The sequence below is a fragment of the Hyperolius riggenbachi genome, chromosome 10 (genome assembly GCF_040937935.1).
Source record: "Hyperolius riggenbachi isolate aHypRig1 chromosome 10, aHypRig1.pri, whole genome shotgun sequence".
Classification (NCBI taxonomy): domain Eukaryota; kingdom Metazoa; phylum Chordata; class Amphibia; order Anura; family Hyperoliidae; genus Hyperolius; species Hyperolius riggenbachi.
Window position 1 is genome coordinate 98,796,400 of NC_090655.1, and position 26,914 is coordinate 98,823,313.

At 41.2% G+C, this 26,914-nt stretch overlaps 1 protein-coding gene across 6 annotated transcripts in view; it reads right to left on the bottom strand.

Moving 5' to 3' along the window:
• The window catches only part of PRKG1 (protein kinase cGMP-dependent 1), a 1,426,855-nt gene that overhangs the window by 306,122 nt on the left and 1,093,819 nt on the right, over window positions 1-26,914 (bottom strand). For all 6 annotated transcript variants that reach the window (XR_011024535.1, XM_068258259.1, XM_068258261.1 and 3 more), the window contains exon 5: window positions 6,719-6,782. Coding sequence is in view for 5 of the 6 variants with exons in the window: in XM_068258259.1 (XP_068114360.1) it covers window positions 6,719-6,782 (64 nt within the window). In the remaining variant the exon portion in view is untranslated. The remainder of the gene's footprint in view (window positions 1-6,718; window positions 6,783-26,914) is intronic.

Sequence of the window (26,914 nt, forward strand, 5' to 3'; positions counted from 1 at the left end):
GATTCCAACAAAATTTCCACTTTGGGATAAGTGTCATTCTGGTTCCGCGGAATTCCCCATTCCAATTTTTGCCCCCAAAATTTTTTTTGTCAATTAAGTTAGTTGATTGTAATAAAAAAAGCAGAATCTGCTATTTTTTGCAGATGTATGCTATTATCTGCAGTCTCTGATTGGCATAATCCTTCCAAAGTATTCTGATTAGCCTAAAATTACAGAGGTAATATGATTTCTGTGTAAAATTCCTGCATTCTCTGACTGGCCTAAAACTACTGTAGTAATCCAATTTCCGCAAAAAAAAAGGTCAGCATTCTGCAACTGGCCTAATATTTTCAAAGTCTTCTGATTGGCCTAAAATGAATGCGGTTTCCGATTTTCAGTGGGAATTCTGCATACTCCGATTGGTCCAATGTTTCCAAGTTCTGTGATTGGGCATAACTTTCCAATCAAGTTAGAAAGGAGCAGGCTGGCACTTGCAGATTCCAAACGTATAAAACAGCTTTATTTCGTCCGGATGATGCATTAAAAAGTGCATAAATATATAGCATGTATTCTGTTTCCTATCTAGACTCTGTTGGCTGTGGGGTGACGTGGGGGGCAGCGGTGCCACCTAACGAACGTTTCGCTCACTTGAGCGTCTTCAGAGGTTTCTGCGCTTTATAATTTCCAAGTTGTGGTAATGCGGCATTTCCGCGGAATTCAAACTTCCGCATGACAATTCTCACAATGATTTCTGCTGAAGTAATTGATTTCCTATCGGTAGATCAGAATTCTGCAGAAATTTTTCAACCATCCCTACTGTCTGCCACAAATATAAATGTATGATTTGCATGGCCCCACTCACTATTCTAAAATTAGATTGAAGCTACTATTATTTCGTTTGGATTGTCCATCATGACATATACGGTAAATGTCTTCTGTTTTGGGAAGACATTGACAACGATATATACGCTCATAGGTAACTGTTCATCAATTGTTATATGGATACTGCTTGCTAATTCTTTTTCCAAGACTTATGCAGTGCTATACATAAAATAAGTTAATTTGAACCCTGTTTGCAGAAAGATTTACCCTACTAATGTTGCCAACATCTTACTATTCTCAGTTGTTTTCAGTATATGTTTAAGCAGTGTTATGGTCATTCATGTACAGTTAACAAGTGAAAGAGAAATCAGCAACATATTGCACTTTTCTATCTCTTTTTAAGAAAGAAAATTGTTTATGTTCATTTCTCATGGTCCCGCAATACTTGAGAAACTCATTGCCAGCTATTATTTCAAATGCTTCTGGCTGCTGTCAAGCAAGATACTTAGGGCAGCAGGGGATACCACAAGCTGAGTAAAGTAGCAAGTAAAACACTCAAGGTTATTGACAAAATAGACTCTGCCATGAAATTGGCTAGCTGAAAATGCATGTTGGAAGAGATAGAAACAGGACATTATTGGGTCGATTGAGCATTGACTTTTGGAAGGGGAACACTCTGCCTCTTCAAAGCAATTCCTTTATTCTCATGCTGCTTTAGTGCACGTTAGAGATGAGACAAATTTTGCCTGAAGGAGAAATTTAGTTTGTGCAGAGATCATCAGGTAACAGAAGCTATCCACTTTTCGTCCTGATCTCAGCAGCACATGCTCTGATTTTAAACCCATTTTTGAAAATATAAGCTTCTACAAGATGTTATAGTAGAGAGAAAAAAAATACAAAAAATACAGCTGCAATACCATTCCCACAGAAAATGCATACAAAAAAAACCCTAAAAAATCACATTTGGAAAAAAAGGTTCAGTTTGGAAACATACTCTAAAAAGGTGCAGGATTTTGTATATGTACTTAAAAGACGCATGAATTGAGAGAGATATGAATGCTACCATATTTATTTCATTTTATGCAATACCAGTTGCCTGGCATCCTGCTGATCCTCTGCCTCTATAACGTTTAGGATCCTGCTGATCCTCTGCCTCTATAACGTTTAGTATAACAACCCTAGAACAAGCATCCAGCAGATCAGGGGATTCTAACATTTTTTGTCAAATCTAACACAATTAGCTGCATGCTTGTTTCTGGTGTAATTCAGCCACTACTGTAGCCAAATAGATCAGCAGGGCTGCCAGGCAACTGGTATTGTTTAACAGGAAATAAATATGGCAGCCTCCATATCCCTCTCACTTCAGTTGTCCTTTAAGATACAGATGTTGCAAAATGGTGAAGTCACCAATAAATCCCATAGGACAATGATGGCTAACATTGGCACTCCAGCTGTGACAAAACTACAAATCCCATCATGCCTCTGCCTCCCCGAGTTATGCTTAGAGCTGTCAGAGTATTGCAGTGCCTCATGGGACTTGTAGTTCCACCACAGCTGGAGTGCCAAGGTTAGCTATCACTGCCATAGGACATGTAAGGGTGATGCACCCTTTTTCAAAAATGGAATTTTTTTCACGAACACATAAAACTAGAGGTGAAATACACAGGGGTCTAACTTGATGGGATGGCATTCAGTTTCCTGGCATGCAGAATCACATGAGATGTGACAGCCCAGGTTAATTAATGGACTTATTCATATTTAAAATGGGGTTCCTGCATGCAGGGAAACTTCTTGCTATCAACAGCATAATATTGCACACCACGGGTCGTATGCAATTCACAGTTTTTCCCAAGTTTTCTCCTAGGAGATAATTTTTCATCTTTAATTTAAAATATCTTTTTAGCACTTCAAAATGGAAAACGTACTAACAAGTAGGTGAAAAAGTACTGTCAAAATAATTTTGAGTATTTGTTTGTTTGCTGTTGGTTTAAAAGACATTTTATTTGCAAGCTGTGAAAAAGGAGAAAACTCTGGTAAAATTGTGAATTGCATATGGCCCTACATGCGAGTCTCATAGTCCACATAGTCAGCTGTTGTCAGTGAAAACTCTCCCTGGAGTCAATGGATGGTGCAAATCTCTTCCTTAGAACACCACCTTTGATGCTTTCCAAATGGTCCCCCATCACCTGGGATACATAATCCTTTATGTGGATTTCTGGTTTCTGATTGCTTTATTTTTTTTCCCCTTAGTAACATTTTTATTGTGAAACTAGAAAAAGCATACAAGTAGAAAAAAGAGGCCTAAGCATATGCCTATACATATTCACAGATACATAGCAGTAAACATTTTGATCAGAACAATAGGGAGATACAAGAGTAGGCTCCTGTTTGAAAAATGAATGTTATTGCCTATTGCCTATATCAACAATTGATATGATGATAAAGCATACCCAAATATGAATTAGATTAGATTAACCAGAACTAAATTGTGTCTTTTCCTCCCAGTGTCGGAAGAGTGACACAAGTTAGAAAAGACAGAATCACCTGAATATTTAAACTCTACCCACACTGACCAAGTTAGGATATATTATTTGTTGTGGTCATGGGAGAGAAGAATCAGTTCCTCCATAGCTGCAATAGAGTCCACTTTCCTAAGCCGGGCTTAATAGAGGATGCTATAATAGGTGACTTCCAATGTGAGGGTATTCAATCCCTGGTTGCATTTATGAGGTGGATTGTAATAGATTTCTTTTAGTGTTTTATGGACTCAGAGGTGTTCTGACGCAAGAGAGTGCTGGGTGAGAAATGCATCTTATCACACAAAATGTGTTCTATTAATTGGCACATCTATTTCCAGTAGGGTTCAATCAGTGGGCATGACATGGAGAATGGTGCAGTCATGTATCCCACATCTCCAACGCTTTTCAAGGACAGATGAGAACATTTTATGTAAGATTGTTGGGGTTCTAAACTCTGTGGGAAGGATTTTTGGTTACTTTTGTTTTAAACTGATAGGTTAAAAAAAAATAATAAAAAAGTTCAAGGGATGATTACTGATGTATTATGCTACAAGGATCATAGTACTTTCACGTAATCATTAGCATTGGACTGTCTGTTAGCACCTTTATATGTCAACAGGGCAATGAATGGCCACAGCTTCATTCAAGGTAGGAAACTGCACATCCTGGAAAAAAACGGGATCACAGTGCAATTCCCTCAATTGCATTGTGATGCCGTTTTTTCATAAAATTGCGATGCACACAGAGTAGCATACAGTAGAAAAATGTATGCTTTACCACAACTGTGAATGTGCACGTCATCAGGGCCGGATTTGTACTTCTTACCGCCCAAGACCGACTATTACCAGCCGCCCCAACCGAAACCGTATCCTACCACCTCTCTCCACACACACACCCCCAAAATTATTTTTGGGCCGCTGGTGTCCACTATTGTGGCTAGTGCTGAGGTCTCCATGGCAACGTGAAGTGAATCAATCACGTCACATGGGGAAATGGTCAATCAAGCGATCTACAGGTGATGGGCGTGGTGGGAGCCGTCCACCACACACACATTGTCAAAAGTGGCTCACAATTGGACATTGGGTGGGGTCAGCAACACGTAAAAGTGAGTCCTGTACCCACTGCTGTCTACAGGGTAACAGCGCTGGCCAATCAATAATTAAGAAAAGGGTACTGTGAGAGGCTGCCTTCTGTATTCTGTACTATTTGCTGGTGCTGCCCCTGGTCCTTTCATCCCCCACACCAAGTGCATGAGACCCGGCCTTCTGTAACTGCCTGCAGCTGCTGCTATGTCATTGGACAAGGTCTGGCTTTTTGCTAGTCACACACTGTTCACAAACATTTAATTAACGGACTGCAGCTGCCTGTAGCACTGCACAGGCAGATGCCAGCTGGTAGTAATAGTGCAGTTATCCTGACCCCTTTCATTTGTTTGGACACTTGCAAATAATGCCCTGCAAATAATGCCCACTGTCTGCAAGCCGCCCCATGTTTATCTGGTGCCCTAGGCCATGGCCTATGTGGCCTTGCCAGAAATCCGGCCATGCACGTCATCCAGTGATGTACACGATTGTCTCATGTTATTCCTATGGATTCTGTTGAACCATACTCTTAGTGGGACAGTGTGAACTTGCCATTACAAACGCAATGTGATTATATTGTCTGATGCAACACGACCTTTCAGTGTGAAAGCTGGAACAGAATACATCACTATAGAATCTCCAGACACCTCTAATTATGTATATGGGACCTGTGACATTAATGTATTACAAATTACACTATGCTGCCACAGAAAGCAATTAAAATAGACTGTTCCAAGCTCCTTGTTCCATTCACCACCATCTGGAACAAATTAAAACATTTTTTTTTAATGAAACAGCCCGCTAAACATAATGGTATGATGACAAGAATCATAGTGGTCCTGTGTCCCATATACACCTGTAAATGATTAGCACTTTTACATGGCAAAAAGGAAGAGTCATCAAAGTTAAACAAGACTCTGAGGATACCAGTGACTGATCATCACCAATCTAATTGGCACCTGTTTGACAGAATTTTGTGTAGTGTTAAAAACTGGCAATTTTGCTGCAAACGGACAATAACAAAAGAGAAGTATTTAACTAGTGTCTGTGTAATACCAACTGTGTGCTCTCCGTTGTCTATACACAGAAAGTCCTTTAGCAGTAAAATATGCGGGGAAATAAGGCAAGTACCTTGGCAGGCAGTGTGAGTATGCTAAAATTAAATTATGACATAATCCTACTGAGCATGTCTCTCTAAAATATAATTTATATTTTCACAAGGCATTAGTGGTACTGTAGTCAAATTAAGTTAATGTACACTGCTGATTACGCAATTTATGTTCCTTGCATTATTAATAAATTGCCTTTATTCATTTATTCCTGGCCTTGTCTCAGTTATTTCCCACATAGTGACATTTCCTGCTCTGTTGCATATCTTGTGCATTTTCTCTCATGTGCAATGCATAAATGCAAATTGTTACACGCATCTTGGGAAGTACTCAAGTCAAGGACAGGAGTACTTCCAAAGGCTGCATAAGTAGTGCCGAAGAGCTATAAGAATGAGTAGCTTCAACCAGGGATGGCACAGGATTTATGGAACGAAGTGAGGGTGGGGAAGGCTCTTTGGTATCCAGTGCCTTCCCTCTACAAAGGTATTGATAAAAAACTCATTTTTGTTTTCTATACACAAAATCTTAATTATTCAAATTGTACACAAAACATACCAAGATCTCTCATCTTCTTGCATGCATAATTGCTTGAACATAGCAGATTACATTGCCAATTCTGTAAATGCAGCACCTTTTCTACTCGAAAAACTAACACAACCAAGACTCCTTTCTTGCAAGAATATTCAAGTGATATATCACTTTAAGGCCTCAAATGAACAGCATCGCTCCATACTGGGCCAAAAAGGGACCCTGGACCAGAACTCATATATATATATATATATATATATATATATATATATATATATATATATATATATATATGTGTGTGTGTATATTTGAAGAAGGTGCAGAAGTGGGCTGATGCAGTAAAATACTCACACTTTATTCAAGCATGCATTGGGGGAATGTCTGAATGTCTGAAACTTGACCCGAAGCCCATAAAACCAAAAACAAACACAAAAGCATTATCCAGCCTTAAGAAACATTGCTGACAATTTAGTTGAAGAGCTGTACTTAATATATCACATGTCTAGCAATTTTGCATTGCGATTGGCTTTAAACCTATAAAAATAATCATCCCTAGCTAGAAGTTTTATGTCAGACGTACATTATCATGAAATTTAACAGCGTATAAAGCCATTTGTGACAATTATGCTAGCTTCATATGAAAAGTGTTTTTTTTCTTTTTTTTAAGTGGCAATCTTACCTCTTCTAGCACATCAGCTAATTTACTAAGTATTTCTTCAGGGAGGCTCTGGAATGTCGGTACACTAAAAAAAGAACAGAATTAAAATGAGTAATAACAATAATCATAAACAACAACAAAAAACAACATGTTCCCTTGTTCACCCACATTTCTGAATTACTATCGCATTGACATAATTCCCACGTCTTTTTTATTCATCCCTTTACCACATAAAGCAATCATAAGTTTACAGAAGACAACTGTAAAATGAAAGTTGAAAGTTCCTTTTACAAAAATAATCAGGGTTCCGCCATGACGGGAACTTTGCAATACATTTTAGAAATTTTACAGGAATCTCCCAGATCACTTGCATGCCTAGAAGCACCATGTATAACTAATGTTAATGTTCTGTAATCTGCAGAAAAGACCATATGAGCTAACATCAGAACTGCAAGACAGCTAAATACTATTCCACGTTCAATATTTATTAATGAACTGATTATTGTATAAAAAATATGCCCTACCGGCTGTTTGTCATGGTTTTTAATGGATTTTTCACTTTGGATGGCTAATAAAGCATTGCATTGGATTCATTATGGGTTCTTGTTATCTTTGTATTTTGGTGAAAATCTGTATGCTGTTCATAATTCCCTAACCAAAAAAAAGTTCGTTTTTTGCAGGTGCACTTTATCTAGCTACAAATAGATTAGTCTGCTAAATTTTCCTCTTCTGAATGGTCTATTGTTATTTAGTGAAGTTTAACTAGAAGGTTCGCCCTGGTTTCTTAAATGCTCGATGTAATTCTTGCTATCTGCTAGCTTGAATTATAGCTTAATGTCAAGCTCTGTAAGCTGGAGGGATTGTCTGATAAACAGAGCCAATAAACTCTGTCCAACTTGTCAAAGATTCTCTTAAGTCCCTTGGACACACAATATATTATTAAAGAAACAAAGGCTGGCACACTGTTCTATGAAACTGCATGTTCAGACTCAATGCATCAAACCAATTCTATTACTGCCAGTTAGACGGAAGATCAGCTTTCTTATATTTGATGTTAAGACACAATTAGGTTATTGCGGACAAAAAGAGAACTCTTGTCTGTAATAAACTACGTAATAACAGAGTATGTAAAATTCCAGCAGTTAAAAGTATTTTCAAATGTTTTCTAAAAGGAAGCTAAAAGAATGATAAAATTAGGATACTTGTACGCGCTCAGGGATAACAGATATTGAACAAGTGCAAGATTAACATTTACATAAAACTATTTGGGAAGGTTTTAAAGCCCCAATCGGAATTTTACAGTTGTCCATCTTACATTTTTAAAGGACACCTGAAGTGAGAAGGATTTAGAGGCTTCCTACTGACCTTTCATGCATCAATTGTGTCTGAATCGCGTGCAGGAAAAAGAGGAGTCAGGAAATTTGGGAGCCCAATTTCAGCAAGTAGAATATTGGTACACCTACATATATTGTACATTTTTAAGTTGGCAATTATTATAGTAAAATATCTGTAAATGATACCGATATTTTACTACAACTAAAACCTAATCCTATTCTCACACAGAACCCATCTATACCTATGTCTAAGGACAACTGAAGCGAGAGGTATATGGAAGCTGCCATATGTATTTCCTTTTAGGCCTCTTTCACACCAAGACGTTGCATTTTAGGGGACGTTAAGGTCGCATAACGTGCCCCTAATGCAACGCATGGTGGTGTTGAAGTTGGACGTCAGATTGAGCTGCGTTATGAGGCTCTTGGTGCTATCCTGGGAAGTCCGGATCTTTTCAATGAGTCTGATGATTTGAATCGGATCATTGAAAAGATCCGGATCTTTGAACCGAATATTTGAATCATTTTACTAGGGAAGCAGGAAGCAGGGGGTGCAGCAGAGTGAGAGGTGCAGGAGAATGAGGGCACATTGAGGGTGCTAATGGGGAAGGGAGAGATGCAGCAGGAAGGTTGTGCTTGTGCACAGAAGCTGCAGTTCCTGTTTCTTCCAGACATCCACTGTGAACATTGTGATGATCCGGATAATTCCACTTACAAAAAAGATCCGGATCAAAGATCCAAATTGTTCATGATCTGGACAACACTACAGTGCAGTGAGTATTAATTAGCCATGTGGCTAGGAACAATAGCGGACTCTCCCCTAACTGAGCATGTGCAAACAGTCTAACGCAGCTAAAACCGCGTATAACACACAGCATGCTGCACTTTCTTTGAACGTCCAGCGTTACACTGTAACGCAACGTGGGCACTGTGAACGGCCCATTGATTTTTCATTACTGTGAGTTGGGCTGCGTTACAGGCTGCTCTAACGTGCGCCTGTAACGTCCCACTGTGAAAGCTGCCTTAAGCAATACTAGTAGTAGACAAATAGTTACAGGCAGCACCCAACCATCTAGATGCGACGTGCTATTGGTCGTTGTCCCTCTGTCTCCAGGAACAGCAAGTAGAAACTCCAAGAGAAGAGACCCAGCACTGTCTTCAAGTGTATTATAAGCTCTTTTATTTATTTAAAGCATCAGAAAGACAAAAAGGGCAAGTCTGTGCGACGTTTCGAGAGGCGACTCCTCTCTTTCTCAAGCTGATAGACTTGCCCTTTTTGTCTTTCTGATACTTTAAATAAATAAAAGAGCTTATAATACACTTGAAGACGGTGCTTGGGTCTCTTCTCTTGGAGTTAAGCAATACTAGTTGCCTGGCTATCAATGGCATAGGTAGAGATCATGGGACCCCATAGCAAAACTTTAATGGGGCCCTCTGATGTAAGCACTCGCCCTACCCTATGGATATGAGTTTGGGCAATTTACATTCTCATGCAATCAACACTGCGTGTAGTTCATGGGCACTGAGATAAAGTCAGAGGGAGGAGAAACAAAAGGAAGTTAATGATGAATACATTCACTATCTCCTGTGCCCCTTATGCTCCAGGGCCCCATAGCAGATTCTATGGCTGCTATAGCTATTGCTATGCCCTTGCTGGCTATCCTGCTGATCTTCTGCCTCTAATACTTTTAGTCATAGACCCTGAACAAGCATGCAGGAGATCAGGTGTTTCTGACATTATTGTCAGATCTGATACGATTAGTTGCATGCTTGTTCTGGCGTTATTCAGACAATACTGCAGCCAAATAGATTAGCAAGGCTGCCAGGCAACTGGTATTGTTTAACCACTTCCCCACTCTGGTCATTTTCACAGTTCAGCTCAGCTCTGATTACTTTGGCAATAACTTTATAAATAATTATCTCAACTAAATGATCTACATATTGTTTTATTCAGGACAAATTAGGCTTTTGTGGCTTATATTTGTTATTATTAATGACCTTATTTTCTATGTATTTTAAAAGGAAAAAAATATGTTCATTTATTTTAATGTGTATTAGTAACACATTGTATATACCCTACTCTCTTGTTACATCTGCCTGCTCCTGGAATGTTTGTTTTAAACGTGTTTACTATATTAATCCTGCCACTGAATTCCCTGGGAGGAGCAGGGGGGTTTGCTGTCATTCCTTTGAAACTGTGTAGCATTGTTATTTGCAATTTGTTGGGAGGGGAGTGCAGAGACTTATTTTCACGTCATGGGGCAGGAAGTGGTTAAAAGGAAATTAATATGTCAGCCTACATATTCTATTCACTTATGCCTACCTATAACCTTAATGGACTCCCCTCTCCACACCTAACCTTAAACAGAACCCTTCCCCATGCCTTACCTTAAAGATGACCCCCCCACGCCTAACCATAAGACTCTCTCACCCACATGCCTTACCTTAACTGCCCCCCTCCCCCACCATAAACGCACTGTGTAAAAAAAATAATCAAATATTAACCACCATATTTGCGCCCATAAAAAATGTCAGTAAAAGTGTGAAATTTGGGTACACCTGCGATGTGAATCTTTACTAATATTTTATATGGACACCTATGCAGTGCCCAATCTTCTGCCCATATTTCCACCCACCTCAAAGAAGCAGGCAACAAATCCAGTCAAACATCTCATCTGCATGCTTGTTTGGTGTCTATGGATAAATGCATTAGAGACAGAGGATCAGCAGTGCACCCAAGCAATTATTTGAAAGGTAATAAATATGGCAACCTTCATATCCCTCTTACTTCAGGTGTCCTTTAAATTTTGCTCTGGCAACTCATGTCACAGGGACAAGAACTAGAGATTATCTGCGCCAACAACTGGCATCACAGGGGCAGGAAGTAGAGATTATTTTAAATATGAACACAGGCAACAAGATAATATTTAATTGATACTGGGTAAGGGCTGAAACCACTATTGAGTATTTATTGCTATTTGTGTCTATACTGGAATACAATTCATCACTTGTCATCCTTATGAAATTCAGAGCTTACAGCTAGTCCAACACAAAGATAATTCTTATCACTGGAAAAAAGAAAGCAGTGATAGCCTTGTAAACATTCTAAACCTCCCTCACTTAATTGACTATGGATTTCAAAAAAGTCAAAATATCAGATTTAGGTGAAGCACCTTAAAGTAAGATTCCACTTTTTATAATAATTTAGTAAAATCCTACTTTTTATAATTTAGTAATCCACTCAGTCCTCTGTACATATTGACTTGTAGCAAGGGTGAGAGGCTGAGATTTTGCAACGTGATTTCCAGAGCTAATTACATTTGCTCAAAAAATGATACAGGACCCACAATTGAGAATTCATTAGCCTAGCGTTTCGGAATCACTGGTGATTACGAAACTCGGCTAAAAAGCTGCTGACATTCACCCAGCCACCAGAGGAGGGAAAATAAGTAACAGTTATTCTTCCTCTGTGCAGCTTTGTACTCATGAAGGAAGGGGAAAATAACTGGGTCCTCCATACTGTAAACAGGCCTGAATAGAAATTCAGTATGCGATTATGCTTAGTTTTGGAAAGTGACAACAAGACAATACAGCAAGACTTGTGCAGTGATGATACTGGTTTCTAACTATTTTTTTGAGTGGAACTGGAACTCTACTTTAATTCAATGTTAAATAGTTTGGTTTGCAAAAGACATTCTTCCATTAAGTCCAAGCAGAATAAAATAAATATATGTAAACATTAGGTGCCTTTTCCTCCTGTACCCTCAAATATCCCAGGAGAAGGCAAAAACTCTTACAAGGCTTGGACCAATTAACCTTTAAGGGGAAAAAAATCCTTCTAGACTCTAGTAATTATAGCAACAGATGTCCTTCAATGCAAGGAGAGCACCCAAACCTCTTTTAAATGCAGATATAGAATTAGTCATATCTACCTTATTTGGCCAAATATTCCACATTTGAACAACTCTCACTGAATTCTTGCTGTGGGCAGGTCTTAACATAGTCTCTAAGCCACAGTAGTGGCTGTTAAATTTTAATGAATCTATAGCTAGTTCAAAGCAAACGGATTTATGTGTGAATTACATAAATGAAATAATTTTAAAACATAATTTGCCACTAAATTTAAGCAAAACTTTGTTCAACTTCACACTATTCAACTTTTTTTAATTATAAATTTGAAGAAAAAAAAATGAGACCAGGAAATTTGTATTATGTATTAACAATTAAAACTGGCATTAATGGCACTGGGAAAGTTTGTTGAACCAATCACCACATATTCAATTTATTTGTTTTCATTTGTATTGTAAAACAAAAGGTGACCATACATCAGACGATGTATTGGCAGGTCAATCAAGAAGCAGATCTCGCTCTGTTCGAAACGGATCGAACAGAGCAATAAACCACAGGCCAATTCGCCTATCAATTTCAGCATTAAATCTTTCAGGAATCAGCCTCATGACACTGCCTTGTTGCTCCCAGCCACTGTCCCCCCAGTGGAAAATGTACCCTCCCCCCCCATGCAACTATACTTAAACTGCCGCTGTCCCCTGCTGTCTCCGCACCCCATTCTGGATCCATGCACACACAAGCCCCAAATGCTATAACATAATGTATCAGCAACCACGTGAGCCATGAATCTGTAAGGAGAGACAGCGGTGGACAGCGACAGGCAAAGTATACAGTGGGTTGCTAAAGTATTCGGCCCCCTTGAAGTTTTCCACATTTTGTCACATTACTGCCACAAACATGAATCAATTTTATTGGAATTCCATGTGAAAGACCAATACAAAGTGGTGTACACGTGAGAAGTGGAACGGCAATCATACATGATTCCAAACATTTTTTACAAATAAATAACTTCAAAGTGGGGTGTGCATAATTATTCATCCCCCTGGGTCAATACTTTGTAGAACCACCTTTTGCTGCAATTACAGCTGCCAGTCTTTTTAGGGTATGTCTCTACCAGCTTTGCACATCTTTCCCATTATTCTTTGCAAAACAGCTCCAGCTCAGTCAGATTAGATGGACAGCGTTTGTGAACAGCGGTTTTCAGATCTTGCCACAGATTCTCGATTGGATTTAGATCTGGACTTTGACTGGGCCATTCTAACACATGAATAGGTTTTGTTTTAAACCATTCCATTGTTGCCCTGGCTTTATGTTTACTGTCGTTGTCCTGCTGGTAACCCAATGCCCCAGTCTCAAGTCTTTTGCAGACTCCAAGAGGTTTTCTTCCAAGATTGCCCTGTATTTGGCTCATCCCTCTTTCCATCAACTCTGACCAGCGTCCCTGTCCCTGCTGAAGAGAAGCACCCCCAGAGCATGATGCTGCCACCCCCATATTTGACAGTGGGGATGGTGTGTTCAGAGTGATGTGCAGTGTTAGTTTTCCGCCACACATAGGGCCATATGCAATTCACTTTTTCACCTGGGTTTTCTCCTAGGTGATATTTTCAAAACTTGTCATAAAATGACTTTTAAACTATTAGCAAGCAAACAAATACTCAAAATAATGTTGACAGTAGTTTTTCACCTACTTTTTGGTACTTTTCCCATTGTAAAATGCTAAAAAGTTCTTTTAAATCGAAGTTGAAAATGTATCTCTTAGGAGAAAACTCAGGTGAAAAAGTGAATTGCATATGGCCCATAGTGTTTTGCATTTTGGCCATAAAGTTCTATTTTGGTCTCATCTGACCACAGCACCTTCTTCCACATGTTTGCTGTGTCCCCCACATGGCTTGTGGCAAACTGCAAACCGACTTCTTATGCTTTTCTGTTAACAATGGCTTTCTTCTTGCCACTCTTTGATAAAGGCCAACTTTGTGCAGTGCAAGACTAATAGTAGTCCTATGGACAAATTCCCCCACCTGAGCTGTAGATCTCTGCAGTTTCTCCAGAGTCACCATGGGCCTCTTGACTGCAATTCTGATCAGCGCTCTCCTTGCTCGGCCTGTGAGTTTAGGTAGACAGCCTTGTCTTGGTAGGTTTACAGTTGTGCCATACTCCTTCCATTTCTGAATGATCACTTGAGCAGTGCTCCGTGGGATGTTCAAGGCTTTGGAAATCTTTTTGTAGCCTAAGCCTGCTTTAAATTTCTCAATAACTTTATTCCTGACCTGTCTGGTGTGTTCTTTGGAATTCATGGTGTTGTTGCTCCCAATATTCTCTTAGACAACCTCTGAGGCCGTCACTGAGCAGCTGTATTTGTACTGACATTAGATTACACACAGGTGCACTCTATTTAGTCATTAGCACTCATCAGGCAGTGGCTATGGGCAACTGACTGCACTCAGATCAAAGGGGGCTGAATAATTATGCACACCCCACTTTACAGTTATTTATTTGTAAAAAAAATGTTTGGAATCATGTATGATTTTTGTTCCACTTCTCACGTGTACACCACTTTGTGTTGGTCTTTCTTGTGGAATTCCAATAAAATCGATTCATGTTTGTGGCAGTAATATAACAAAATGTGGAAAACTTCAAGGGGGCCGAATACTTTTGCAAGCCACTGTAACTGCACAGGGTATGGGGGAACATTTTACACTGGAGGGACAGCAGTGAGGGGTTTCCATTGCATTCATCATTAGCGATAATCACATGCTGTTACCGCCATGCACCTGATTGAGCATTTCGTCCCGACATCTTGCACCATGTCTGATCGATACACGCAGCCAATTTCACCCCAAAAATGGATTCATTGTTGAACGGGCATGCTTTTGGCAGCACCAATTTTCATCCTATTTCAAATTGGTTGGTTGATTGACTGCCTAATCAGTAGATGTATGGGCAACTCTAGTGGCAGATTTCTCAAAACCTATGAGAGGAACATTGAAGCAATACCAGTGCAAAAGTGGAGCAGATACCCAGTGGCATACCTGGGAATTTGATACCCGGTGATGATTATTTAAAGCCCCTTTCCAAAAAAAACCAGCCACTTTTGTTGGAAGGGTTGATGGGTTGGGGCACGAGCGTGTTGCTGCAAGTTTTGGGGGATTTTTGGAGAAAAGGAGTCGTCAGGCTGTGAATGGAGCTAACCGTAATGAAACTCTATACTCTATACAGTGCTGCAGATGTCAGTGCTATATAAATACACAATAATAATATGGTAGGACTACGATTATGGTAGGATTAGATTATGAGCTCCTCTGAAGACAATAAGAAAAGGGGGACATATGAAAGAGAGGGATGCATAGGAGGAGTGGAGGGATAAAGAGGTAGAGGCACAAGACAGAGAGCCTGGTGAGAGAGGAGAAATGGCAGGAATGACTCTCACCAGAGCTGCAGGCATCACCAGTGCTGTTTAGCAGGAACATGCTGTTAAAAATAGCAACTGCAATCTCAAAAGAGGAAAGAGTGATAGGGAAGACAACAGGGGGGGGGGGGGGCTGGGAAAGAGATAACATTACCTGCAATGAAGCTAATCTAAATTGCCTGGAGATTGCTTCTCGGCTCACTACAGAAGTCAGCAGTTGGCACCTGTATCACTGCCTTCTACAACCGCAGACTCAGCTGTCCTGCATTAATGATTAATTACTCTTATCAGGATAAATAATCAATAGTCTAAGGCAGTTATCTGCAAACTTGGCTCTACAGCTGTTAAGGAACTACAAGTCCCACAATGCATTTGCCTTTATGAATCATGACTGTGGCTGCCAGACTCCCAAATTGCATTGTGGGACCTGTAGTTCCTTAACAGCTGGAGAGCCAAGTTTGCAAATCTCTGGTCTAGGGCACTCTGGTATTACAGCTGCTATTTTCCTGAATGTTTCCCAGACTATGAAAAAAGGTCCCAGGTGAAAGAACACAGTGGCTGAGCACCACAGCGGCTCCCCTAGCCATGGCTAAACCAAGTGCTGTGATCACCCGCAGCCTTATGGTAGGTACGCCACTGCAGTTTCCCTTATCAAGGACCCTGCTCTCATAAACTGCTCCACTTTTACGACAGCTTTGATAAATTTACCCCTAAGTACAAGGAGTTCTAGAACATCTCCCATCCTATGACAAGCAAAATGTGATTATTATTATAGATTATTTATAGTCTGACGTTTGCATGGTCTGATGACCATGCAAATGTAACAGAACACCACAAGTTAAAGCAGAGTTAAACAAAGTCTTCTGTCTGCTTGGCCTTTCATTTGATGAAGTGAATAAAGTTCATTTTAACACTCTCAAATCCAGCAGAAAGGAGGAATTCTACTTATTGTAGTTATGTGAATAGAAAACTCTTTTCATGAAAGCTTGAAGTACTGTGGAGCTACTATGTGACAAGTTGCCTTTTGAAAGCTTCCATTGTACAATGACATAAGGATCAATTAATGAGATCGTCAGTAAATGTGAGAATTCCACAAGACAGTGTTTCCCTTCTCTTGCTGCTAAAATACAAGCTAGTGCTTCCCAGCACAGTTTGAAGGTGTTATCTCTGAGGTTAATGTGAGATTAATGATACAGCTCTTCTACTGCGAAGCGGAAATTGAATTGTTGCAGGAAACTGATTATAAGCCTGGTTTAATCTATAGCTGGCCGGGTATGCAAAGAAAGGTCAACAATCAGGGCAAATGTAAGCACACGACTGTCACATATATGGGATAAACTAAATTACCCAATGTCGTGTCTGTAGAAGTAACTTTGTGTTTACACAGTTCACCAAATTATCAACGCTGATGCCACAAATTAGATATCTCCATATTATGTCAAAATGTATATCTCCTACAAACACTGAACAAATGGAATATGGCAGTCATTCTGACACTCTGTGCTATTTATCTTGTTTACATAATAAAATATTTGTAATACCTAATATTTAAAAAGCTAAAGTGTTGTGAGGTTGACTAAGAACTATACGGTATCAGTGTCACAGTGAACATTTTCTGTCCCATCAAAATAACTCAGCACACAGCCATTATTGTCTAAAACACTGGCAACAAAAATGAGTACACTCCAAGCGGCATATAGTTTGAGCACTGAAAGGCTGTCTCCCACCCCTTTAACCTCTGCAGCAATGCTGCCAGCACTCATATATCTATTTGCAACACCTCTGGATATGAAGCAGAGCATGTGCACTCAACTCCTTTGGTCGACCATGGCGAGGCCTGTTCTGAGTGGAATATATCTTGAAAAGACATAATAAAATATTTACAAAAGTGGTAGAGGTGTACTCACTTTTGTAAGATACTTTAGCAGTACCGTGAGAATCACAAATTTGTATCATGTTTTCAGACTATAGAAAAAAAGCACAAAAGGATATGTAAAGTAAAATTTCATTTTTTTCCCCTATTTCTTTGTTATACTCTCTGCGCAGTTGAGTAAACTCTAGAGATCTGTTTGCATCTTATGTATTGTCTTCTCTTCCTATTCATGGTTCGTCATGGACAGTCATCATACACTTTTTTATTTTGTAAACAGATCTGCAGACTACCTGAGTTTTGGAAAAATATAACTACCTCATCTTCATGCCAAACCAGTGGCCAGGGATGGAATCAACATTACTGACTTAAAGTTAATAGGAATCAGATAAAAAAAAAGATACTTACCTAAGGAGAGGGAAGACTCTGGGTCCTATAGAGCCTTCCTGCTCCTCTCCAGGTCCCCTCATTGTGGCAGCAGCTCCTCCATTAAAATCCCCTGCGGCAGAGGACTTCGGAAGTTTTCGGGAGCAGAGTACTCCCGAAGACAGGCGGCTCCATACTGCCCACACGTGAGTGCGCAAGAGAGGACGCTCCACGTGCGCAGTATAGCCGATCTTCGGGAGTACTGTGGCTCCTTAACCTCCTTAGGATGGACGCATTGTTACGTCCATTACCGCCGGAGGTCGCCGCTCAGGCCCCGCTGGGCCGATTTGAATAATTTTTTTTAAAAAAACATGCAGCAAGCACTTTGCTTGCTGCGTGTCTCACCCGATCGCCGCCGATCCGCCGCGATGCAGGGACCCCCCAGGCGAGACCCCGTGTGCTGCCTGGCCAATCAGTGCCAGGCAGCGCTGTGGGGTGGATCGGATTCCCCTTTGACGTCACGACGTCGATGACGTCATCCCGCCCCGTTGCCATGGCGACGGGGGAAGCCCTCCAAGAGATCCCGTTCTTTGAACAGGATCTCTTGATCTCCGATCGCCGAAGGCGATCGGAGGGGCTGGGGGGATGCCGCTGAGCAGCGGCTATTATTTAGCGAGACATTGTCTGTTGCCTGTTCTAATGTGGTCTCTCTTACTGCAGCCTTTTCTAGTGGCACTGTCTCTGTAAGAAATCTTTTCTTCTTTCCTCTGTCGGTCTCAGGCTGGAATGTGTGGAATGTGCAGCACTGCTTGTCATTGGCAGAAGCTTTACACACCCTCTCCAAGCTCTGCATGAGTCACACAGTAAGCTGTTCTCAGCGTATCACACTAGTTAGAAGCCATGTCTTTTGTTTGTAAACACTGCCTAAAACTGTTAATTGCTTCACCAATAGGTACCTCACTTGCACTATACGTTCTCTGATAAATTCCCCCCAAAAATGCTTTTTGAATCAAACTCCACCTATTGTTATACTGGGCTCGCAAAAGCCTTCCTTGTTATCGTACAGCATAAATAGAACTACTGCATTATGCCCTGACAGGGCCAAAGAATAAGGTAAAGACAAGTCATGGAATATTTGTAAGAAATGAAAGGCTGAGCCGCATAAATGTACACTGAGTTAAAATAAGTGTGTTATAAACTGATCCTGACAGCTCATTTGTCTAGGTAGCAAGCAAAGTCGATGTAGGAATATTGGTTTAATAATCTTTCTTTGAAGTCAGGCAAAATGCGTTGATGCTGATTGTAAATCACTGATGATATTATTGAGCTTTAAAAGAAAACATTCGCTATTTATTTTGAAGCTGTCAAAGTTTTCTGTTTCTTGCAGCTTTTAGGAAATGTTGCCGGCACTGTTAACCCCACCAAGGGTACATTTAATAAATCATGCCTTTCAAAGGTAGCAGCAAGCTGTACACAAAGCAGCAATTTTCTTCAGAGTCTTGAGTATGGCACAGGTAACAACTGTGTCTGCACTCGTACGCAATAAGACCTCCTGTAATCCTAGAACTTGCAGGTTCTCAATCATATGATGATTATCAAAGCTGCTCTTACCCTTTTAGACCTAATCTGCCAGTAATTGCCTTGGATCAAAGAGATTACTCTTGGTCAACATCTCGGAAATTGATTTTAAATGTTCACAGCGCTAACCCGATTTAATAAAAGAAAAGAACTTTCAAAAACTGTTCAGTTATCAGAGTTTAGATGACACAGTGGTGTGGCCACCTCTCCCAAATTGCACATGCAGTGGTCTCCGTATCACAACAGCAAACAAGTGCAAGCAGAATGCCACCTCGAAAAACATGAACGTAATGCTATTCTGTATCTGTTGTAACTATGACCAAAGACTAGAAATTAGAAGTGTTAACTGAATCACTAGGCAGATGTTCATTTGTAGCATTATTTTGCAACCATTGCACAGTTGGACCTTAGAATAAGTGCAGACAAACTGTTTGCCTGCACTTATTTGGATGAAGGGGACCCTCTGTGGACCCAAAACAATTGTCAATCTGTGTTGACTCATGCATTGAAGAATACATTGCTTCAGCACTAAATACATAGTGTGCCAACCTATTTTGGACTGTTTCTGGTTTGTGATATAACTACAGTGATGCACTTCACCATAAAAGCTGTGGGGCAAAATGATAATTTAATGCACGAGTGGACATTATTAACAGCAATAAGGTGACAATTTAAGAGATAAAGGTGTTTCTGAAGCAAAAACATTCACAACAGTAACATCAAAATGTGGAAGAGGACAGATTCATACACAGAACTAGTGAGTTGATGGCCCTTAAAGGGAACCAGAGATGAACGATTCAAACAAAATACAACATATCACTTGATAGCTTGTAAAGAATAAATGCTCTACCTGATAATTTAGCTACTCTGGTGTGCCTTTTTGAGTGTTTTTTATCCATTATTGCTCCAGGAAAAATCCAATATGGCCGCCGGCTCATATCCCTTCTGATTCCAGGTTATAAGCTGTTCTGGATGTGCTGTCTAGCCTCTATAAGACTATAGACAAGCAGGGCTAGAATGCTCAGTCGGGGATTCTTATCATAGCTGTTAACAGACAGATTAGGCAGAGAAGAATAAAACTAAAAGCATGGTAGGTGTTTACTGTCATGTTCCCACTGATAAATGTAATAAAATACATGAGGGTGCTTCGTCTCTGGTTCTCTTTAATGTCTAACAACTTTTATCTCAAATTTTAACATTTTGCAAACTTCACTTTATCACATTTTAACTAAAATGAACCAGAAGTAAAAACCTGATGATACAAAAAAATTACTTCCATAGAACTAATTCTATATGGGACTTTCTTGGAGTCCCATACCATTAAATGGTTTAAGGGTTTAATATTTAGGCCTAAAGAATTGATGAACTGTCTCGCTGGCACAGCTGCTGTTTGTAATGTTAATTCAGCCCTATTCAGATAAACCTGATGTTCTGAACTGGTATATCTCCTGCTATCAGAAGTGTCTCTGTCAGGGGATTTTTTTTTTATTCTAAATGGATGTATGTATGTATCAGTTACATCTGAATGTGCAAGGTAATGTCCATGTTTCCCTATGACTCAAGTGGGTAGTATTACAGTTTAACAGTGTGCTGACCAGGAGGCTGTCGGGGGGTAATGACCATTTTTAACCACTTCAGCCCACAGGGTTGAGATTTTTTTTTACATCTGAGCAACTTTCACCTCCCATTCATTTGCCAATAACTTTATCACTACCCGTCACAATGAATTGATCTATATCTTGTTTTTTCCGCCACCAATTAGGCTTTCTGTGGGTGATCCATTTTGCTAAGAATTAATTTATTCTAAATTAATTTTAACAGGAATATTAAGAAAGAAATGGAAAAAAATCATTATTGCTCAGCTTTTGGCCATTATAGTTTGAAATTAATACATGCTACCATAATTAAATCCTATGTACGTTATTTACCAATTTCTCCCGCTTATTACACTATTTAAATTATGTCCCTATCACAATGTATGGCGCCGATATTTAATTTGGAAATAAAGGTGCATTTTTTCAATTTGCGTCCATCACTATTTAGAAGCCCATAATTTAATTAATCATATTGATATACTCCTTTGAAATGAATATTTAAAAAGTTCAGACCCTTAGGTAACTATTTATGTTTTGGGTTTTTTTTTATTATTGTAATTTTTTATTTTATTTTTTATTAAAACTTGTATGTGGGTATTTTTTGGTGTGGGAGGTAAACAGGGGATTTAACATGTGTAAAAATGTATTTGTTTAATAAAATGTGGTTTGGGGTATAGTTTTGCTATTTGGCCACAAGATGGCCACAGTCAAAAAGTCCTAGGAGCGATCGATCTCGCTCCCAGGAAGAAGAAAGAAGACCAGAGCTCAGAAAAGCCACAGCGTCTGAAGAGACGCTGTCGGCTTTTCTCCGGGGGGGGGGGTCCGATCAATGAAAGGGATCTATAATCCCTTTCATTGATCGCTGGGCTAACGGCCGGCGGCGGTAGCGCGCACGGGGGGCCCGCGGGAGTGCACGCAGCCTAACTGGACGAAAAATTTCGTCCAGTTAGGCTGAAGTGGTTAAAATGGAGGACAGAGAATTCCATTGATCACAGTGGACAAATAGGACACAGGAGAGGAGAAAGAGATTGATTAGTAGACTACACAGGAGGTAAGTATGACCTGTGTATGGTTATTTTCACTATTTTCAGTTCAGGTTCTCTTTAATAACTCTTGCACACTGCAAATCTGATTTCCTATTCCAATTTGCGATTCCGATTTACCTTGGATACTATCAACAAAAGAAGAAAAAAGCAGGAAAATCGCAGCATGCAGTACTGGTTAAAAATCACAAATCAGAATCGCATGTAAAATTGCATCAAAATCGCAAAGCAGAATCAGAATGACATGTAGTGTGCAAGAGGCCTAAGCAACCCAGGGGATGTTGATGCCAACAGGATGACAAGATTTTTCAAGCAAGTCAGATGACTTCTGGCAACATGCGGGAAAATCAAGATGAATGTGCCAGAGAATAACATGAAGAGTCACACATAGAATAAACCCCACATTAGCAATTGTTACCCCTATATGTGCTAATATTTCAGTCTGATAGTTTTCAGTGAATGGTTATAATGCTATTTGTCTGAATAGCTTTACTATGTATAAATGCTTATTCCTTGTATTCATTATCTGCACAGTCTGGAGGAGCCTGCATTTATAAATACAGGAGGATTGCCACCAGGGGCGTAGGCAATTGCCATAGCAACTGCTATAGGGCCCTGGAGCAGAGGGGGCCCAGGTTGTACTTGATCTGTTCATTATTAACTTTACTTTGTTTTTCCACCTTTCAACTTTATCTCCTAGAGCAAAGACTATACATAGTGTACACTGCACAGGAATATAAATTGCCCAAACCCCAAACTCATATCCATAAGGTAGAGGCAGGTGGCATTGCTCAAGAATGCCTACTTCTGAGGGTCCCATGAACATTTTGCTATGGGGCCCCATAATTCCTAGCTATGCCACTGATTGCCACACACATTAATCAATCACATCTGTCTAGTTTTCAAATAGGTTTAGTTATCACTAACAATTAATGATGTAGATAAAACTTTTGAAATCCAAAAGTATTACATTTCCATTTCTGACAAATTTCAATGCATTTCTTCTCGACAACTTGCATTTCAAGAATAACTGCCCTTTAACCTCCTTATCGGTAACCCCGTGCTGGACACTGGGTAAGCCGCCGGAGGGTGCCGCTCAGGCCCTGCTGGGCCGATTTACATAATTTTTTTTTGCTACACGCAGCTAGCACTTTGCTAGCTGCGTGTGCATAACGATCGCCGCCGCCACCTGCCGATTCGCCGCTATCCGCCACGCCGCCCCCCCCCCCCACGAGACCCCTGCGCTGCCCGGCCAATCAGTGCCAGGCAGCGCTGAGGGGTGGATCGGGACACCCGCTGACGTCAGGACGTCGATGACGTCCGTGACGTCATCGCGCTTGTCGCCATTGCGACGAGGAAGCCCATACAGGGAATCCCGTTCAGAACGGGATTCCCTGCAGGGTAAAAGCGCCGGCGGCGATCGGAGGGGTGGGAGGGATAGCGAAGGGAGGGGGGAAGCATGTAGCTAGCGCTAGGCTAGCTACATGCTTTAAAATAAATTAAAAACAAAAAAGTGCTGCGCTGCCCCCTGGCGGATTTATTGTACCGCCAAGGGGGTTAAGTGACACAGGGCTGTTTGATATTGTGTAGGCTTGGCATTAGAAGAGCTAGACAGACAGGACCAGTGGGACTTGGCTTCGGTGCAAATTTTGAAGCCAGTTCTTTAAAGTCAGAATGCTGAAGTGATTCTGAAAGGATGTCACAGTGACTTGTCTGATAAAGGATTTTCAATCTAGTTTGAAAAAAAAAAAATGATTGTACTATGCATCTATAGCATTACATCTGAACAAAAAAAGCTGGTGGAATACACAGTCTCCAATTAATAATCAGCTGTTTTGAAGCTCCCCACCATCAATGAAAAACACAGCTGCCCTCACAACTTTCTAGTTGTGTGCAGCAACTCCCCTCCATTGACACCTGTCTGACCTGTCCCTTGACTGGATTGGTATTCCTTGTCTCATGGGGGTTAAAGGACAACTGTAGTTTATATGGAGGCTGCCAGCCATATTTATTCCTTTTAAAGTCAATGGGAATTTTTTTTAAGCCAGATACTTACCTAAGGAGTGCATATAGAGAGATCAAAGCAGAAAAATCGGCACTAAATGCTGGGATGGCAGACTCTTTGGGGGGTTCTTGGCAATTACTCACTGTGCCTCCGGTAACAGACTTCAACTATGCAGTAAAAGGAAAAGAGGACCGGACACCAGCTGAGTTACTAATTGCCAATTTATTTCATCCCATCCAGTGACAGATACAGAAGAATCAGGCAGCAGGTCTAACAGCCGTTTCGCAAGCTTACAAAGCGTGTTTCATCAGAGACCAACATTGCCTAGTGATAAGCATACATATATACACAAACATCTATGTTGATAATTAGAGAAAGGAGGAGGGTCTCACCCAGGCCACTTCCGGCTTGTTACCGAGGGGTAGCCATGCTGGCCAAACTGCTCCGAGCCCCTCAGCTAGAGCTATCTTGCGGTGCGCACTGGGGGCTCTGAGCGGTTTGGCCAGCATGGCTACCCCTCGGTAACAAGCCGGAAGTGGCCTGGGTGAGTCCCTCCTCCTTTCTCTAATTATCAGCATAGATGTTTGTGTATATATGTATGCTTTTCACTAGGCAATGTTGGTCTCTGATGAAGCAAGAATTGTAAGCTTGCGAAACGGCTGTTAGACCTGATGCCTGATTCTTCTGCATCTGTCACTGGATGGGATGAAATAAATTGGCAATTAGTAACTCAGCTGGTGCCTGGTCCTCTTTTCCTTTTACTGCATACTTGCCTAAGAAGCAGGAAGACTCTGGGTCCTATAGAGCCTTCCCGTTCCTCTCTTGGTCCCCCGTAGCAGTATTCTACCAATTTGGTCAAATATTGCTGTCTCCGCCGCCGAAGAAGTCTTTGTGAGCCCGAGTGCTCCCAAAGACGGGCCGCTCCATAATGCGGAGAGTGCCCTCTCTTGCCGTTTTGGGGAGGGCTTGGCTCCCTAAGACTTCCGAAGTCCCCCACAGCGGGGGATTCAAATGGAGGAGCTGCGGCTGCAACGAGGGCACCAGGAGAGGAGAGGAAAGGCTCTAAAGGACCCATTTTCTGCTGATCTATTTGGCTGCAGTAGTTTCTGAATACCACCAGAAACAAGCATTCAGCTAATTTTGTCAGATCTGACAATGTCAGAAACATCTGATCTGCTGCATGCTTCTTCAGTGTTTATGGCTTAAAGTATTAGAGGCAGAGGATCAACAAGATAGCCAGATAACTGGCATTGCATAAATGGAAATAAATATGGCAGTCTCCATATCACGCTCACTACAGTTGTCCTTTAAGATGCACACAGAAGCACAGAGAACCAGATATATCAGAACATGCAACTCTGCAATAAAGGTAGGGGAGTTCACAACAGTTTGTGTCTTAGTTATCTCCTTATTGTACCAGCTGTGCATTCAAGCTGCCACTTTTTTTTAACTACTTTAAAGAGACACTGTAACATCAAAAAGATCCCCTGGGGGGTACTCACCTTGGGTGGGGGAAGCCTCCGGATCCTAATGAGGCTTCCCACGCCGTCCTCTGTCCCACGGGGGTCTCGCCGCAGCCCTCCGAACAGCCGGCGACTGTGCCGACTGTCAGTTCAATATTTACCTTTGCTGGCTCCAGCGGGGGTGCTGTGGTGACTTTCGGTACGGAAATAGACGGAAATACCCGATCTCCGTCGGGTCCGCTCTACTGCGCAGGCGCCGGAAACTTGCGCCTGCGCAGTAGAGCAGACCCGACGGAGATCGGGTATTTCCGCCTACTTCGGCGCCGACAGCCGTCAGAGCGCCAGCGCAGGAGCCAGGAAGGTAAATATTACGTCACCGCTGCACGGAGGGCTACAGCGAGACCCCTGACGGATGGAGGACGGCATGGGAAGCCTCATTAGGATCCGGAGGCTTCCCCCACCCGAGGTGAGTACCCCCCAGGGGGCGTTTTGTCGTTACAGTTCCTCTTTAAAGCAAACCTGCTAACAGCCTCTGCTGCAAGAGAAACTTGTGGTTGCAGACATGAGGGAAGGACATGTGTCAGAATTCAGCATTTTATTGGTTAGTTACTAATCCACAATTCTCTGGACATCGACTGCTTATACATGGTGGAAATTTCATGGTTTGGATCTCATCACCAGCATCAGGATAGGAACTGAGCAGCACATAATCCTCTATTATTCATTCAATATTGTACCAGAAGGTGGTTCAGGATAATGTAACACCATCTGTCAGAAGACTAAAGGTAAATTGAAGGCCCTGAAAATTCACAATAACTCTTTACATTTCAGTAACTACACCAGAAATTATTTAAAAAAGAAGCTTTGGAATGACCAAGTCAAAGCTCAGAGCTGCATGCTGTGAGGATCTGATTGATTTGAAACTAATAACTTATGTGCACTCTTACCCTCTGCTGAAAAAGGTAAATAAACCCTTGCTTCCAAGTTAAACTGTGTATCAGTTTCTAATATTGACTGAGAGAACTTCACCATTGCTCCATGCAGAAGTGTGTGAAGTTTGAAGAATTTCTTAAAATAAATGGTGTGTGGTGAACGGTTTCCGAACCGTTCGTCGGCGAACATCTCCAAATCCCTGGGGCTTTTACTTCTTCTGGGTCGCACTGATCCGGAGTAGTACGCCTGCGCTGCCCTGTCATGAATGACGTCACGCTCATGTGCAGAGAGTGCCCGGCAACAGGAGCGCGATCGAGGACGCGCTCCGCCGGGCAGCGCAGGCGTACTACTCTGGGTCAATGCGACTCGGAAGTAGTAAAAGCCCCAAAGATGTTCGCCAGGCAAACAGTTCGCCGCATCTCTACACATAAGTATACCATGGATTAAATACAATTTCAAGATGGAATTTATGTTAATTTACATTAGTCAGTCACGGGTTTTGAGCCAAATAGGCATAACTTAAAGGCCCCCTCCATTTTTTGCCTCTATAACTTAAAGGACATCTGAAATGAGAGGGATATGGAGGCTGCCATATGAATTTAATTTTAAACAATACCAGTTGCTTGGCTGTCCTTCCAGACCCATATTTACACCACAGGAGTCTATAGGCACAGATGTCCTGTCACCTTAGCCTTCGCCCACCATGACCCTACAAACACCTACCGACCGCATACTAAGTATGCTGGCTGTCCCAGTTGTCACTTCTCCCTTACTACTT